Source organism: Podarcis raffonei, chromosome 13 (assembly GCF_027172205.1).
Source record: "Podarcis raffonei isolate rPodRaf1 chromosome 13, rPodRaf1.pri, whole genome shotgun sequence".
In the NCBI taxonomy this organism is placed as follows: Eukaryota; Metazoa; Chordata; class Lepidosauria; order Squamata; family Lacertidae; genus Podarcis; species Podarcis raffonei.
In genome coordinates this window covers 47,368,366-47,387,237 of record NC_070614.1, presented here as the reverse complement: position 1 = coordinate 47,387,237, position 18,872 = coordinate 47,368,366, and the positions used below count along the sequence as shown (strand labels likewise).

Sequence of the window (18,872 nt, the reverse complement as noted above, 5' to 3'; positions counted from 1 at the left end):
TGAATTGTCCCTGGAGGTGGTGAAGCGCCCCTTCACTTTATCCAAGTAGTAAATGTAAACTGAATCTGCAGATATATGTGCCACCCTTTCCAAGCCTTTTCCTGGAGCTTGTTTCACCCATACCATAGCATAGCTGCTGAAGGTGAACCCAGAGGCTTGACAGGAGAGGCGGAGGGACTCTCCTGGCCTTTTTATGTCCCCTCCAGATTCTTCTAGTTGGACCTCTGATTGGACACCTAGAAAGGAAGAGATCCTAATGAGACATTTTGCACACCATCAATTGCCAGAATATCTAATCCTTCTTCATTTGAAATAATGGATTTACCTCCAACAATTGCTGAAAAGAAAACAAGAAGAAGTAAAAGTATCATTTTTCCTGTCTAGTGCTTGAAGAGGGTCGAGCAAAACCTGGCCCCAGCAATTCAGGGACTTGTAGTTGAGGAAGATCGGATGTCTGCCTGATTTAAAGAGGAAATGGTCAGTGAAAATTTGCATACCTATCAATATATAAAAGCATTACTACAACCCTTTGGCTCTGAAGGTAAGCCTGGGTTTTGAAACGAGCATGTTATTTCCTAATGTGCAAGTTTAGCAGGTGGGAGCACAACAGATTTACATATCCTTCTCAGAATAAAAGAGCAAAAAGTATCTCTGGAGCATGAATTTGTTTTGTCTACTACTCAGAGTCAACCATCCCAACAGACCCGCTTGGACTTGCTTGCAGATGCAAAGGCGATTCCCAGTCATATCACACACTATTCCAGATTTTGCTCTACAGGTCCTGGATGACTGGCAGCTCTATGAATGCTTCCACATGTTTCTGGAGGCATCATGAGGCAAATGAAATGGACAGTATTGGACCCAAATATACCATGAAATGAGAACTTGTTCATGATACAATAAGGTAAAAGGAACAAGTGGGGAGAAAAAAATACAAAGGAAGAAGGAGAAAGAATGTTCTTATTCCAACTAGCCAGTGCTGCTGCTGCCAAGTTCAGGGAGGACCGTGAGCCAGCGCTTCTCTTGAGTGACGGTGGCTGTGGCTGTGGCAGCTGCGATGGAGCATCCTGTTGCCTCTCCATGGCATCCCCATGGCTGCCGCCTCTAGCCTCCTCTCTTGGGGATCTCATAGCAGCTGCTGGAGAGAAGGAGGAGATATAGTGGCCACTGAGGCTCAGCTCTGTGTGACACAGTGACTCTGAGGGACAGGCAGAGAGCAGGGCTCCCCTGGAAAGGAAGAAAGAGGGAGCGAAGTGGAGCACAGAGTCTTTATTTTCTTTTTTAAAAAACATGCCTTTTGTTTTTGCCTCTAATCTTGACCCTTTCTTAAATTTATTTATTGGTGTGTGCTTTGCTTTTTGCAAATCTACCAAGGAATTAAATCAGGATTAAGGGTGTTTCCCGGAGTGGTGGAGGGTGTGTGTGCTGTTTACTGTTGGGGTATAGGAAATGCTCAGGGTGGGGGGACCCAAAAAATGGAGAGTCAAGTTGACAGGGAGTGAGAAATGTCCCCGCTTTCATTTGAGGAATGTTGGAGGGTATGGCTCTAGCAATGGGGTTGCTTTTTGGGGACATGACATATTCCTGGGGATGCACTGATACAAGGTCCTTGTTGCTGGCCTCTCTTCCAGATCCACATGTGCAAGGAATTCAGCCCCACTAAAGCATTCAAAGCAATTGGGGGTGGGGGTTAAAGTATGTAGAGGGAGTACGGATGTCTGTGCAGCCCATGCCCATGCCCTTGGTCTCCACCACCTCGTGCTTCGGAAAGGGGAATTTAAGCAGGTTTGGCTGAACATGTTTATAGCCCTTCCCGTGTTCAGGAATGCTACAATATCAGCCAAATGCAGTTACACGCCTACTTCAGACCTTCCCACTCCATATGGAAAGATAGCAGAACAGGGGGAAGGGATGGAGCATCTTCCATTCTCATTGGTTGGCTAGTGTTTCAGAACACCTGAAGAGGGTCACTGTGTCTCTCACAACTGGTCCACGATACTCCAAGAGCACAGTTCAAATCCAAAGATAAACAATGGGGCCAGCTTCCAATTAAGGTTTTTGCTTGAACTAACCACTTCATTCGCTGCAACCAGGAACATTTTTTTCTAATAAGTTTGCGAAGGAAAGTTTTTGTCTGAGGTTAGATTTACTTCCTCTCATTGTGTGCCTCGCACAGTAATAAACAGCAGTGTCCTCTGGTTTCAAGTTGTTCATTTGCAAAGACAGCTGGCTGCTTGAATCATCCCGGGAAATGGTGAATCTTCCTTTGACAGAATCTGAGTAGTAAATGGGAGTTGAAGATGTATGTATAAGGGCCACCCATTCCAGGCCCTTTCCAGGAGCTTGTCTCACCCAGTTCATTGCATAGCCTCGGAAGTTGAACCCAGAGGCTTGGCAGGAGAGGCGGAGGGAATCTCCAGGCCTTTTGACACTCCCTCCTGATTCTTTGAGCTGGATTTGTGACTGGACACCTAAAAGAAAGACCTACAATTAAACTGTGCGTTCATTATGCACTATAATATAACAGTTGTATATGAAAGAAGAACAAATACCTTCAAATATTACTAAAAGGAAAACACCTGGAAACCAAGGTGTCATTTTTCCTTCTTTTCCTAGGAGAGGGGTTAAGAAGAAAGTGGCAACCCAGGCAGGACACACAGTGGTTTTTTGAGTGGGTATCACAGGGGCAGGGAACGTATATGGCAGGTTCGAACAGGAAGCTGCCTATGAATTTGCATACCTGTCGGAATAAAAGAGCAGCACAGGCCTTCAGCAACCCAATCTCAATAGTCATATGTGTGACTTCAGGCTATCAAAGAATTGCTGCTGATTTGCTTGGCGAGGAAGAGAGTGGGGAAGTTGGCTCAAGGTATTTAACTAAAACTGAATGTAATCTAGCTACAAATGAAACTGCTTGCAGAATCTCTACTCCTGGTGCTTTCAACCAGGACACTCATTAAAGATAGTTTAATATCCAGCCTTGGGAAATAATATTCGAAGAGACTGAGATCAACATCCGTCAACCTGGTCCCCACTGATCATTGTGGACTATAATTCCCATCAGCTCCGGCCAACTCAACCTCCCCCCCCTCAAAACAGAGGGAAGTTTGGCTCATGTTACACTGAATAAGCTTCTGCTGGAGAACATCTGGGAGATGACAAGGAAGTGCCTTGGCGAAATTTTTATCTGTTGTTTTTCATTTTGGTGATTGAATTATCATTTCAAATTGTTTTTACAAACTTATTCATTTATTGCCATTAAAACCACCTTACATTAGAACTATTGTTCAGTATTGTCAGTGCTTTTTTCTTCTCCTAAAAATAATGTTTAGGGGTACTCTCATTTTCCTACTGATATTGAAATACTGCCCCTCAATGAGGCCAAACTAAGATTCACAAAATGTTTAGGGGTATGCGTTCCCCCCCCCCAGAAAAAAGCACTGTGTATTGTTAATATCATAATAATACCTTTCTTGTCAATGTACAACCTGTGTCCAATGAAATTAACCAAGCCTAACCAAGCCTCCCTCTCCCCCCCACCCAAACACTCAATCTCATTGCACTCTGTGTGCTTATCGCACAACAGAACACCTCGCAAGTCAGTTGAACTACGTTATTTTCCGTTCAACAGCCTAACAGCCCACGGATAGAAGCTATTTTTTAGCCTGCTGGTACAACTGATTATACTTCTTTATCTCCTGCCCGAGGGTAGAAGATTAAAGAGGTGGTGGCCGGGGTGTGAGTCATTCCTGATAATTTTTCTCATTCTCCTAAGGCAATGAACCCTTGCAATGTCATCTAGCGGACTCAAGGGACAGCCCTTGATACCATGTGCTGTATTCACCACCTCTGTAGAGACTTTCTGTCCATGGCTGTCAGGCCAGCATACCACACTGTGATACAATATGAAAGGACACTTTCTATTGTGGACCGGTAAAAGGAGTTCATCGTTTCACATTATTCTTTCGCAAGACCCTGAGGTAATGGAGGAAATGGACCTTTCTGACCACCTGAGTTATGTTGATTTTCCAAGTGAGGTCCTCTCTAAGGTAAACTCCCAGGAATTTAAAGGAGAAGACTCTCTCTACACAGCCCCCCCCCCCGATATACAACGGGGCAGGTTCCCCTCTCTTCCTCCAGAAGTCCAACACCATCTCCTTTGTCTTACTAATATTTAGGTGCAAGTTATTGTCTAAGCACCATGTAGATATTTTTTGAACATCCCCCCTGTACGCTGTTTCTTCTCCGCCTGCAATTAGGCCCATTATGGTAGCAATCATCTGCAAACTTAATAATTACTGTAGATGGATCAGATGATATGCAGACATATGTGTACAATGTGTATAGGTAGGGACTTAGCACACATCCCTGTGGGGTGCTGGTGCTAAGCTTCAACGAGGTAGATGTAACAGATGAAAGTTAATATAATAGTTATATAATAAAAGGTAAAGGTAAAGGTACCCTTGCCCGTACGGGCCAGTCTTGACAGACTCTAGGGTTGTGCGCCCATCTCACTCAAGAGGCCGGGGGCCAGCGCTGTCCGGAGACACTTCCGGGTCACGTGGCCAGCGTGACATCGCTGCTCTGGCGAGCCAGAGCCGCACACGGAAACGCCGTTTACCTTCCCGCCAGTAAGCGGTCCCTATTTATTTACTTGGACCCGGGAGTGCTTTCGAACTGCTAGGTTGGCAGGCGCTGGGACCGAGCAACGGGAGCGCACCCCGCCATAGGGATTCGAACCGCCGACCTTTCGATCGGCAAGCCCTAGGCGCTGAGGCTTTTACCCACAGCGCCACCCGCATCCCTAATAGTTATATAATAGTTATTGCATAATATCTTACTTGGTTATGTCTGCTTGTGGGTTTCTGATTCATGGTTCTCTGCTGCCCCCTCTGGGATCTCTTTACTGAATGCAGGGAACAGGTTTTTCCCCCTTAGGTCTGCTGGGATCCCTCATACTGTTGTCTCTTCCACACTTCCACTTGTTTCACCACTTTCCCCCAGGAAAACCTGCTGTTTACTGTTGAATAGGAGCAAACGTCAATGGGGTTTTCTTCTGTGGAATGACATTTGTGGTAAAGAATGGACTTTCTTTGGGAAAGTAGTGCGGCAAACCAGACACCCCTTAATCCTATGCCTAGAAAGCATGGGACATGCAGAAAACCTCTTAGACCCATCCTTTCTAAGTGCTGTACAAACAGAAGTGTGGACAAGCCCCATGTCTCTCACACAGTAGTATAAGGCCGTGTCTTCTGCTCTCAGACTGTTCATCTGCAGATGGAAGTTGGAGTCACCTTTAGAGGCTGATAATTGCCCTTGCATTGCAGAAGAATAAAAACTGTACCCAGGAGGTGGGATCATAATACCAAATAAGCCATTCCAATCCTTTGCCAAGTTATTGCCAGCATGTGTTCTGAAGGAGCTTCTGGGGTTTTTGTACAAGCAGGAAAGCAGAAGTTGTCACTGTGTCTCTTGCACAGTAATACAAGGCAGAGTCCTCAGGCTTCAAGCTGTTCATTTGCAAATAGGCTGAGGTTTGAGAATTGTCTCTGGAGATTGTGAATCGTCCTTGAACTTTGGAATTATAGAATTGTTTGCTTCCTGAAGGTTGGCTAACTAAAGCCACCCACTCCAGTCCTTTCCCGGGAGCCTGACGAATCCAGTTGATTGCATAATCAGTAAAGGTGAATCCTGAAGCCTTGCAGGAGAGGCGGAGGGAGCCTCCAGGAGCTACAGCACCTCCTCCAGTCTCCACCAACTGAACCTCCGTATGACAGCCTAAAAAATGGAAGAAAGAGAGTCAGGGGAAAAGTGTGTAGAAAAGTGTGCAAGTCTCCAGAGTTTCCAGTGAGAGAAAGATTACCTGGGAGAACTGTCAAGAAGAGAAGGAGGTTTAACCAAAGAATCATATTAGTTTGGATCATCTTCTTGACTGGCTCAGTCTTAGCTGGCTGGAGGTTGCAGGACTGAATTGGAAAGGACAGCTTTTAAGGCAGTGATGTGGTTCAACTGATTTGCATGTGCTTCATATAATAACCTCCTTTCCTCTGAACTCTTAATTCATGATTCTTTCCCAGCTAAATGGCCACAGAGAAGAAGGGGAGAAATTTGCCTTTGTTGGCAATGATTTTGGGGGTGAGCCTGCCTTATTGGGTGCATCTCACCTGGCAGCAAGTGGAGGTGTGTTGTTTTCTGTTGAGAAAGAGTAACCTTTCATCGATGTTCAATATGGACAGTTTGTTCCAGAGCAGCTCCCTCAGGATTGAGTCAAAGGCTTCTTTTAGGTCCAGAAACGCTGTACAAAGTTTTTGCTTAAGAACACTAGTTTACTTATTCACTAGGTGGGAAACTATGACACAATGACTCAAGGTGGTTTTGCCCTGGTAAAAGCCCACCTGCTCAGGGCCTGGTAACGCAAATTGGGACATCCCCTGGGTAAGCTTTCCCAGAAGTTGTTTAGCATATATCTTCCCCACTATGGAGAGGAGGCTTATTGGTCTGCAGTTGGATGGTAATGTGCACTCTCCCTTTTTGTATATTGGAATGATGATTGCACTTGTCCATGCCTCTGGCATTAGTCCAGACATATATACCTTTGTGAATAGGTTGGGCAGCAAGAGAGCACAGCAATCAGGGTCCAGTTTAAGAACATTGGGACTTGTACCATCTGGGCCAATGGCTTTCACTTAGTTAAACTGGCCTATTAACATTTTTATTTCATCTCATGAAACTGGAGGGCACTCGGAGGCATCGATTTGCATAGAATGATGAAAAGCTGTCCCACTGGAAAGATCTTCATGCAAGGCACATGAATAGCAGGGGAACCAACCACTAGGAAAAATAGGTGGAGAGGAGAGGTCATTGGTGTTAAATGCCCCAGAAACTAAGGACCAGAATTTTCTTTGAGGTTATGGCATAGTGGAGTTGTTCCCATTGTTTGTTGGTAGGTTTGGATCTCTCTCTTTTTTATAGGATGCTGCAGTAAATTTTTAGACCTGAAATATTCCAGGGGTAGGGTGGTAGCCTCTTTTTTACAGTGTTGTCAGGATATATTCCAGATGTGTGCTTTGAGATCTCTGCATTCCTTATCAAACCACCAGCAAAGGGCTCCCTGAATTGTTTTCGCACTTTGAATTGTTGTTTTGTAAAGTCATTCAGAGATGTTATTAGAATTTCAACTGATGCCGCAAAGCATCTGACGCTTCTCTGCTCAATTTGCATTTTCAAAAGTGGTTTCCAGAATTGTGGGGAAATCTCTTGAGGAGTCAAACTCTCAGGGGACCGGTACAAATGAAGCAGAGGAAAAAAACAATTGTCTTTGTGGAAGAAAACACACACCAACATTCAGTTACACAGCACCCCAATCTCTGAGCGGTGCAAGATTCCGAGGGTTCCAGGCACTCACCGAGGGTCTGTATTTCCTTTTTGAAAATGAGGCACTATAGAGACTATGTTGTCTTTATGATATATGGCTTATTTAAACATATATACAACCTGAGCCTGTGATGGAGGGGCTCACAACATTGACACCTGAAGAGGATATTACTTCTCTCATAACTGTACAGAATCTAATCCATCATCCCAGTTGATGTTTAGCTTCATACATGCATAGGGAAACATGAGAACCTTTCCCCCAGGGAATGCTTTTGCTCAATTTTTGCAGTACCTCTTTATTATTCTCATTGAATTCTTAATTACCATTGGTTTTGCAAGCTTATTTATTTATTGTGATTGAATAGAACGAACTATCTTTTCACAGAAATGATAGGTTCCAGCATGGAAGCGTCTCATATATCTTCATCTTTGCTAAGGAAGCAAAACCATGATATTTGGCTGGATGCACAGAAACATACAGCTGGAATAGACTGACACGGGAATCCAGTCCACCATCATGATTACCTGCCTAAATACAGAAAAGAACATGAGAACCTTTACCTAAAAAATGACTCAGTACTTCTTTAATTTTCTACTTGACTTATTTTGCATTGCGTTTGCAAAGTAATTTATGCATTCTGATTGAATAGAACCAACTTTCTGCATTCAGAGTCAGTTTCTTCTTTTTGTTCAGTGTCCCAATTGCCATGTGTCACTGTGCTGTCTCGAGCACAGAAATACACGGCTGAGTCTGCAGCTGTCAGGGAGTTCAGTTGGAGGGAGAACTGGTTCTTGGAGTTGTCTGAAGAAATTGTTACACGGCTCTGAAGAGAAGCAGCAAACCATTTTCTCCCATCATGGGGGTATATTCTTGCAACCCACTCTAGACCTTTGCCAGCAGGCTGACGGATCCAGTTCCAAACAGAACTTGAATCAGTGATAGAGACACCAGTAACTTTACAGAGCAAATGGAGGTTCTCTCCAGGTCTCACTGTTCTTGGCCCAGAAGAAACAAGCTGAACATCGGAAAGGACCCCTTGAAAAAAGAGAAATATAATGAATTGAATTGAGCATCATTTAATGAACATCATCTAATCACTGCATGAAATCAACCTGTATTTTTGAACTTCCCCTAGAATATACAATTACATTTTTGAAAGGCCACCAAAGAAAACAAGAACAGCGGGAACTTCATGGTTTTAACAAAGAAGTGTCCTAGTGAGGCGGGAAAAAGGAGGATTTGGACATGGGAGAAAGTCAGTAATTTATACTGAGGGGACCTCTTTTGCTGAGAGTTCCTCAAGACCACCTCCAGCCTGCTTGAGTGATTTGCATGTGCCCTTCCTTAGCAAGATATGCTATATAAAGAGACTGTGAGAAACTGGGCTGAGGTCAGGGCTGGCCTGCTTTTCCCTCAGGTGTGTTTCCAATATGTTAACAAACATGTTTACTGTAAAATCAGTATTATAGATTTTGAAGTACATAATTTTCAAGAAATCATGCTTTGGATATCTGCCTTGCTTTCTGAACCATTTTCTTAGCTACAGTTCTTTTAATGTCAACTGTCCAGCTAATTCAGTATCAAGGTTTGACCAAAGAAGGAGCGTTATGAGATCACTTAGAAGGATCTCAGTCAAAGGTCCACTCTGAATGAATTGAAGGATAAGGCTCTTCTATCCAGCCTGTGTTTCAGCTGGTAAAGATGAACACACTCATAACTTTCACAGGAACATGAGATCCCTCTCAGACTGCCTAAACCCTTCTCTGCAGAAGTTTTCTGGTCCAAAGAGCCAGCCCACCAATGACTTGGGGTGAGTCATCTGCCTTATGTGGCACCTAATGGAAGTGGCAGGAAAGCTGCCTCAGTGCTGCTTAAACCCCAATGACCTTCATGGCTGATTGGAACTCTGGTCTCCTAGACCTAGTCCATCATTCAAACCACTACACCACACATTCTCTGCAGTGTCATGTCATGCTTGATCATTGGCCATGCAGAGAAAAGAAACCAATTATTCACCAGGGGAAGGAGGACAGGGATGGGGACAGAGGAATCTTCTTCTCCATCTCCTCTTGGAATCTGCATGCCGGCTTGGGGGGTGGAGGCTTCATCCACGCTTGCATAGCTCAGCTCAGCCCTTTCTTCAATGCAAGACATGAAGTTGGAGCCACCCCAGGAAGTTCAGACAGGGATCTCAATCCTCTTGCTTGTGCTTGAGCCATCATGGTCTGATCTGCATGTATGACCTTCAAACGTCTCAGCAGTGCTTCTGCCCATATGCCAAGGGCAGTGGATTTATCAAGTTGGATTTATTCCTTGTCTACAAAGATGGTTTGAAGAGCATGTAAACCATGAGGCATTGGCCATATGAACCTTTCTCATCATACGTGTTTTTCATTGTTGTTCATTTCTCTGCCATTATTATTATATACATTGCTGTCAACTTTTCCCTTTCCTTGCAAGGAATCCTATTCGGAATAAGGGAATTTCCCTTAAAAAAAAGGGGAAAGTTGACAGCTATGATTATATATGGAACATACTTAACATACATACATACATACATACATACATTGTTATGTATGGGACCCTCACAGAATCAAGAAAAATGCTTCCCCCTCCCCTAAGTAGTTTCTACTTAGAACTACTTACCCTGTGAGCTGCACAAGAAGGGAATGGTCAGTGATGAAGGCTTGTATTTAGTTCTGTGGAAGAAATAACAAATTTTCAATATTTCACAAAATACATATTTGCGACCAAGCACACTGCTTTGCCCCATGACTGAGAGGGCCGGGGCCACCCAGTTTAAGTATTACTTCCCTTGACTTCACCCCTGGGTCAATGAGTGATGGCAGCATGCCCCAGAGCATGTGTGCATTGACCCAGGGGTAAAGTGGAGGAAAATAGACAGCAGCTTCGCCACCCCTCTCCTTGGCTGTGCTGCAACGTGAGAGGGAGCAGTTTCCTCACACCTGGCTGCAGCCTCCACTCCAGGATCAGTCCAGACCTGGGGGCAGAGACAAGGAGTGTCGGCGGAAGTGATAGGCCATTGTTTCCCCTTACATAAAGATGTAAGTATGCAATAAACTTATGGCATTGCATATAATGTTAGAAATACTAAGAGTAGACCCACTGGATTGTGACAGACAATGGTTCTCCTGAGTCTCAGCTGGAGCTTTTTTACACCTGCTCTTAAATGAACCTTTCACTGGACATGGAGAATGAGGGCGGAAAGCTCTGCTTGATCAGTAGTGAGGCATCACCTTGGTACTGTGAGATTTTGACCAGCTTCGGCCCCATATTTGCATGAGCCCCTCCTCCAATGACAGATGGAAAATAAAGTGGCTCTTACAAGCAGAATGGTGCAGGCTTTTCCAGGTCTTCCTTATTTGTCATTGAGAATGCCTGGACAGAGAGATGGTTTCCCCTCCCCAGCACTTGCTCTTTGGTACATCACTGCTCTGGGCATTTGTTCAGGCATTTCTGTCCCACAAACTTGACTCATCAGAAAGAGGGGGTGGCTCCAAATCCCTCCTCTTTATCCTCCCTGCTGGGACTGCATAAATAGAGAGAGAGGGTGAAGCTCCTGAAAGCCCAGAGAATGTGATTGCATAACCTCCAAAATTCCCTCAGATGAAAATAAGGACATTCATCACTCCCCAACCCTACAACTGACCCTCCTTGACCGACTTTTTCTTCTCCCCTATGCAGTGCATTTCCTGACAGAAGAACAGAGAGTGCCACCACACAGAAGACCCACCCTCCACTGTCCTGAGAAAGCCTCTTAATCATTTTTTATTTTATTTTATTTTATTCTTTGATAGATTTACAAAAAGAAAAACACAACCAATCAATAAATTTTAGAAAGTGGCAATATTAGAAGCGGACACATGTGTCAGGGAACTGCCATCGGAGCCTAGAGTGGAGGTAAGGCTCCCTAACGATGCAGGAGAAGGGACCAGCAGGGAGAGAGAGCAAACTTCCTTTGAGGAAGGAAATAGGAGGGACACCAGGAAGCAAGGGGAGACTGCAGAGAGAGGGCTCCAAGACTCTTCCACAGAGAGCAGCGGGGAGAGCCCAGGACCTCCGTTGGGCACGCCCACTCTGCGCAGGAGACTTCCGCGCAGAGAGGCTAGGAGGTGACTTGGGGTCAAAGAGTTTTTATGTTGGAAGAAGTTCAGAAAACGGATTCTGCCAGCGACTGACACAGCCATGGAGAAAGGGCTGTCCAGCCAGGGAAAGGTTTAGCCAGGCAACGTTGCCTAGAGCTGCAGCACCCTTTACGCACAAGCAACCCCCAATTCCCTTTACAACATGTTATCATTTTGGTCACCTTCCTGTGCACACATTCTCTCTTAGCAACATCCCCCTTAAACTGTTTTACCCAGAACTGGTGGAGGAGATAAAGATCTGCACTGGGAACAAGTGAGGAATAAAGATCTGCATCAGGAATAAGTGGAGAGGGAGTCTAGTTAACCTTATCCTATGGTTGACAAATATATTGTGTTTGTGTGTGCTGAGTTTCTTTTTTTTGTTCACAGTCCCAATTGCCGTTTCTCACTGTGCTATCACTGTGGCAAGATTGGATGTGGACATACAAAATTAATTTTAAAAGATCAAGTCTTTAAATTTTTTTAAATTAAAAAATATCAAGTCTTCCCCTCCCCAGCGCAATTCAAATTGAAAGTTAGGAAAAGGTGGCAATTGCCTATTCAGATTTTTGCTTGAACTATCCAGTTTATTCCTCACAAACAGGAAAGAAATGCTTATAAGACTTCAGATGAAAGTTTTTGTCTGAGCCTACATTCAGTTCCTTTCACTATGTCTCTCTTGCCCAGTAATGCACGGCTGTGTCCTCAGGTTTAAGACTGAGGATAGCATTTCCAGATTACTTTATTCCCAGTCCAGGAGGACCACAACATGCTGGTGGCAGAAGCTGCTCCTGAATATCTCCCACTGTAATCAGAATTCGTGAAAGAACAGAAATCTTGAAGGGAAGTATAAAGGCCTGGGAGAGAAAGAAAGGAATGTGCAGGATGAATTTGCTTTGAACGGGCTTACTGGGTTGGAACAAGATGATCATGGGACAACTCCCAACAGGCTAGAGGTGGGCCAAAGAAGAACAGATGTTCCCTGTAGTAACAGCTAATGTTGTTCCCTTGTTTTGTCTGCTCTGTCCTGATAGATTCTGGTTTGTGGGGCTTTGATGCCCCCTCTGGAATCCTCACTTAAGAAATGCAATGAAGGGTTTTTGTCTAAGGTCTAATAGGAAGCCTCTCACTGTGTCTCTTGCACAGTAATACACCGCTGTGTCTTCTGCTGCCAGGTTGTTCATTTGCAGATAGAGCAGGCTGTTTGAATTGTCCCTGGAAATGGTGAAGCGCCCCTTCACTTTATCCAAGTAGCGAATGTCAGCTGAAGCACCAGATATTTGTGCCACCCATTCCAAGCCTTTTCCTGGTGCTTGTCTCACCCAGTGCATGTAATAGCTGCTGAAGGTGAACCCAGAGGCTCTGCAGGAGAGGCGGAGAGACCCTCCAGGCGTTTTAATATCTCCTCCTGATTCTGTGAGCTGGATTTCTGACTGTACACCTGAAAGATAGACTTATGGTTAGACTGCAGGTTCATTTACAATTCCAATGTAACAGCCGTCTTTATCTGAAAGAAGGATTACCTTCAAATAACACTAAAAGTAAAACACAGTGAAGCCAAGATGTCATTTCCACTTATTTTTAATGGGACAGTGAGCAAGTAGAAAATAGCAACCCAGGCAGTGACACACAGAGGTTGTGTACTTGGGTTTTTGTTTGCTCAGGAATAATATATGCCAGATTTTAACAGGAAGCTGTTTAAGTATTTGCATATCTGTGAGGATAACAGAGCAGCCCGACAACCCCATCTCATAGGCATACATGTGACCATGGACAGTCAAAACTTTCTGGCAACACCCATGGTGAGGAACAGGGCAGTTGTCTCAAGATACTGAAGTTAAAATTGAACTGAATCAAGCTCAGAAGGAAATTGGTAGCAGAATATCCACTCTTGGTGCTTTGAACCAAAGAATGGATTGAAAGTCAATGCCCATGATGGATAATTAAAATACCTGCCTTGGGCATAATGTTGCAAAATGTAGACTTAGATCAGCATTCATCAACCTGGTCCCCACTGGTCATTGGTGTGGGATGTAAAACTGCAGCCAAGTTCAAAATTCATAAAGTGGGCATGTTGGGGAATGTTTTGCACCACTCAGTAGAAGACTTCCTATTTCCTCCTGAGCTGGGACTGACTTCCACTACATGTGACTTGAAGAGGGTGTGGTCTGTTGTACTAGCATGGAGGAGCACACAGCCTCCATGTTCTGATCAATGTGTGTTCTCCATTTTTTATGTTGCTGTGTTTGGAGAAGTAACTGCTTAGTCGCAGTCACTTGGGACTAACCTCTTTATGGCATAGTTCTAGTTGTTATGTAACCTAAGTCTGCCTTCAGGGATATGTCTGTGAACCTGAATGAATCTGTGTGTAAACTACTTTTATATTAATGTTAATCACATTCTTGTGTTTATTCTTTTGAAGAGGGATTAGAAGGGATTTATCCGGAAGGAATCTATAAAAGTAGGACTCAGATGATTCAGCAACATCGCTGCATAATTTAAAAAGGGGAATGTTTGGAACTCTACTAGGATATGGAACGTGCTAGCCCAAGTTAGGAAGGATATCATTAAATAATATATCCTCTCCTGCCTGCGTAATCATCCCCACAATTGGGAATGATAATGCTCATCAACCCCAGCCTTTCAATGGTGCCAGCTAAGAAGCAGAAAGAAGAAAGTTTTAAGAAGAGACAAATTGGTGCTAGCATTTTGGAGGTGTTGATGGTTCTTCACTTGTTGACTGGCCTTGCTAGTCAAGCCCAAAGTCTTCATCCCAAGGCTCCTGCCCTTGGGACTCTGCCTTTGTGGAAGCCCCACTCACTAACACCAGCTTTTATTGCAGGTGAGGCAGGCAGGGAGGCTGCTGTTGTTTTAATTATCTAGGCCAGAACATCAGATTCTCTGAGTCTCAAGAAATGAGCTTGGTATTTCCTGATTACTTTATTCCCAGTCCAGGAGGACCACAACATGGTGGTGGCAGAAGCTGCTCCTGAATATCTTCCACTGTAATCAGAATTTTGGAAAGAACAGAAATCTTGAGGGAATAATGAAGCCCTATGTGAGAAAGAAAGGAATGGACAGGATGAATGTGTTTTGAATGGGCCTACTGGGTTGGAACAAGATGATCATGGGACAACTCCCAACAGGCTAGAGATAGAACAAAGAAGAACAGATGTTCCCTTTAGTAATAGCTATTGTTGTTTCCTTTTTTTGTCTGCTCTGCGAGTTTCTGGTTTTTGGTGCTTTGTCCCCCCCCCCCCCGTATCCTCACTAAAGAAATGCAATAAAGGGTTTTTGTCTAAGGTCTAATGGGAAGCCTCTCATTGTGCGCCTTGCACAGTAATAAACAGCAGTGTCCTCTGGTTTCAAGTCGTTCATTTGCAAAGACAGCTGGCTGCTTGAATCATCCCGGGAAATGGTGAATCTTCCTTTGACAGAATCTGAGTAGTAAATGGGAGTTGAAGATGTATGTATAAAGGCCACCCATTCCAGGCCCTTTCCAGGAGCTTGTCTCACCCAGTTCATTGCATAGCTGCTGAAGGTGAACCCAGAGGCTTGGCAGGAGAGGCGGAGGGTGTCTCCAGGCCTTTTGATGCCCCCTCCTGATTCTCTGAGCTGGATTTGTGACTGGACACCTAAAAGAAAAACCTAGAATTAAACTCTGGGTTCATTATCCACGATAATATAACAGTTGTCCTATATGAAAGAAGAATAAATACCTTTGAATATTACTAAAAGGAAAACACATGGAAACCAAGGTGTCATTTTTCCTTCCTTTACAATGAGGGAGGTTAAGAAGAAAGTGACAACCAAGGCAGGGACACACAGTGGTTTTTTGAGTGCGTATCACAGGGGCAGGGAATGTATATGGCAGGTTCAAACAGGAAGCTGCTTATGAATTTGCATATCTGTCGGAATAAAAGAGCAGCACAGGCCTTCAGCGACCCAATCTCAATAGTCATATGTATGACTTCAGGCTGTCAAAGAATTGCTGCTGATTTGCTTGGCGAGGAACAGAGTGGGGAAGTTGGCTCAAGGTATTTAAGTAAAACTGAATGGACTCTAGCTACGAATGAAACTGCTTGCAGAATCTCTACTCCTGGTGCTTTCAACCAGGACACTCATTAAGGATAGTTTAATATCCAGCCTTGGGACATAATATTCCAAGAGCCTAAGATCAACATCTGTCAACCTGGTCCCCACTGATCATTGTGGACTATAATTCCCATCAGCCCCAGCCAACTCAACCTCCCCCCCCTCAAAACAGAGAGAAGTTTGGCTCATGTTACACTGAATAAGCTTCTGCTGGAGAACATCTGGGAGATGACAAGGAAGTGCCTTTGCGGAATTTTTATCTGCTGTTTCTCATTTTGGTGATTGAATTATCATTTCAAATTGTATTTACAAACTTATTCATTTATTGCCATTAAAACCACCTTACATTAGAACTATTGTTCAGTATTGTCAGTGCTTTTTTTCTTCTTCTAAAAATAATGTTTAGGGGTACTCACATTTTCCTACTGATATTGAAATACTGCCTCTCAATGAGGCCAAACTTAGATTCAAAAAATGTTTAGGGGTATACGTCCCCCCCCCAAGAAAAAAAGCACTGTGTATTGTTAATATAATAATAATACCTTTATTGTCAATGTACAACCTGTATACAGCCTAACCAAGCCTCCCCCCACAACACTCAATCTCATTGCACTCTGTTTGCTTATCACACAACACACCACTGTGCAAGTCAGTTGTGCTATGTTATTTTCCGTTCAACACCCTGACAGCCCATGGATAGAAGCTATTTTTTAGCCTGTTGGTACGACTGATTATACTTCTATATCTCCTGCCCGAGTGTAGAAGATTAAAGGGGTGCTGGCAGGGGTGTGAGTCATCCCTGAGAATTTTTTTTGTTCTCCTAAGGCAACGATCCCTTGTGATGTCATCTAGCAGGCTCAAGGGACAGCCTTTGATACCATGTGCTGTATTCACCACCCTCTGTAGAGACTTTCTGTCCATGGCTGTCAGGCCAGCATACCACACTGTGATACAATATGAAAGTTAAGATAATAGTTATATCATAGTTATTCCATAATATCTTACTTGGTTATGTCTGCTTTGTGGGTTTCTAATTCATGGTTCTCTACTGCCCCCTCTGGGATCTCTTTACTAAAGTGAATGCAGGAAACAGGTTTTTCCCCCCTTAGGTCTGCTGGGATCTCTCTCTCTTTTTTAAAAAAATATATTTATTGAAATTTTCAAAAAAAAAATATAAAAGAAAAACAGAAAAGAAAAAAGAGAGAAGAAAAAAAAAGAAAAAGAAAAAGCAACAGTTGAGAAAGTTTACATTACTTACTTTCCATACCCAATTTCCTTGACTTCCCCACACCTGCCCTTCTTGTATTCCAATTCCAATTTTTAGCTCAGCAAATTTTTGTCCCCACACTTTACCTTGTTTCCTTTAATTCATTTTACTTAATCAATTTTAACTTATAAACCTCAGTCTTTATATTTCAAAACTTATTCTTAAAATACTTTTCCAAAATTCACCCCATCAATTTAATTAACCCATTTTAACTTAAAAACCTCAATCTCAATACATCAACACTTATTCTTAACAATCTTTTACTAAGGTCGGCCCCAAATCCCTTCCCCAAAATCCCCATTTTTATGTTAGTGGCAAAACCAACTTAATTAAACCAAAATATATTTGTACACCCTTTGGATTCCCAAAGCCCTACCACCCCCTTTCCCGGTTTCGATCCCCAACCAAAGTCCATCAGTCCGTCTGAAATCAGCCTGGCGACCTCACATCCGAGGCACTTAACTGTCTCTCAATTTCTCTCTGCCGGTTTTTTTGATAGTCCTTTATTTTAAATTCCGAATCTCGAAGAAGCTCTGTTCCAATAAGGTCCATATTTCTTCCAGCCAGACCTCCATATTTAACAATGGAGCCAAGATCTTGTTTCTTACTTCTCATAAGTCCAAATGTCCCAAAGGCTCCAAATTCCACATTAGCCAAATTTGTATTCCATATGTCTTCAGATCCCCATATGAGGAGATCTCTCCAATTTCCATTCTTCCCTTCCAACCAAATTTTCATCATCCTGTTCTTATTTTCCTTTATGTCCAACTTAACAGGCCTCTGGCTCTCCTTAATCGTCTGCAGCATCACAGCACCTCCTTCTTTTCCCTTCAGATCCTCATATTCCTCTTTAAACACCTCCTCAATTAACTCAAATTCCTTCTCCTGTTTGGCTGTAGGGATTTTTGGATCAACAACAACACTTCCCTGTTCATCTGCAGGAACTTGAATCATATCCTTTCCAGGCTCAGCAACTTTATTTACTGTTCCCTTCATTATTGTGACATTCACAGTCAAAACATTTGTCTGCGCCTGCAGTTTTCCCAGGAGCGTGAAGGTCTTTTCCAGTTCAGCCAGTATTTTTCCACTTACAGCCATTTTTGTAATGTCCTGAACCCCCTCTAGAGGGATTCTAGTTACTTAATGTCTTCCAATTTCCACCCAAAAGACAAGTTAACCTTTTCTTCTTTATTTTTAACAATTTGTTACCAAATTGTATCAAATGAAACCAGCAAAGACAGCAGAAACAAAGTTCTCCTTTTCCCCCCCAACTTTGACAGCTAATTTGACAGCTGTCAAAATTTTTATACCTCTTCCGCAGGCTCTCTCACCGATCGCTCCCGGGTCTTGGGGGAGGGGTGAATTCCGTTCTCAATGTTAGCTCTTATCCTCCAGCACAGTCACTTAAATTGGCCCAATATAAAGTTAATTGCTTTTTTCCACAAAAAGAAAGGTATTCTCACAACCTTAGTAATAAAATCCTTGCTTTACGATGTTTACAAGGCGGGTAGGCAGACTTCCTTTTAACACCTTGCCCGATCGTGCCGAATTCCCAAAAATAAAATTTCCCTTTTAAGTCCAATTACCGTGTTACTCACGGGTCGTTACTTTTGATCCAAATGTTCAAAGGAAGAAAGAGAGTCAGGGGAAAAGTGTGTAGAAAAGTGTGCAAATCCCCAGGATTTCCAGTGAGAGAAATGTTACCTGGGAGAGCTGTCAAGAAGAGAAGGACGTTTAACCAAAGAATCATGTTTGTTTGGATCACCTTCTTGACTGGCTCAGTCTTATCTGGCTGGAGGTGTCAAGACTGAATTGGAAAAGGCAGCTTTTAAGGCAGTGAAGTGGTTCAACTGATTTGCATGTGCTTCATATAATAACCTCCTTTCCTCTGAGCTCTTAATTCACAATTCTTTCCCAGCTAAAGGGCCACAGAGGAGAAGAGGAGAAATTTGCATTTTTCATGAGGACAAATAAAATATTGCAAACAAAC

General features: G+C 43.4%; 1 gene segment (V, D, J or C); it reads right to left on the bottom strand.

Annotated features, from left to right (window-relative positions):
* Nucleotides 1-12,593: 12,593 nt before the first annotated feature.
* Nucleotides 12,594-13,089, bottom strand: LOC128399159 (Ig heavy chain V region 3-like). The segment is given in 2 exon segments: nt 12,594-12,961; nt 13,044-13,089. Coding segments are annotated over 2 exon segments (414 nt in total).
* Between the last annotated feature and the right edge of the window lie 5,783 nt (nt 13,090-18,872).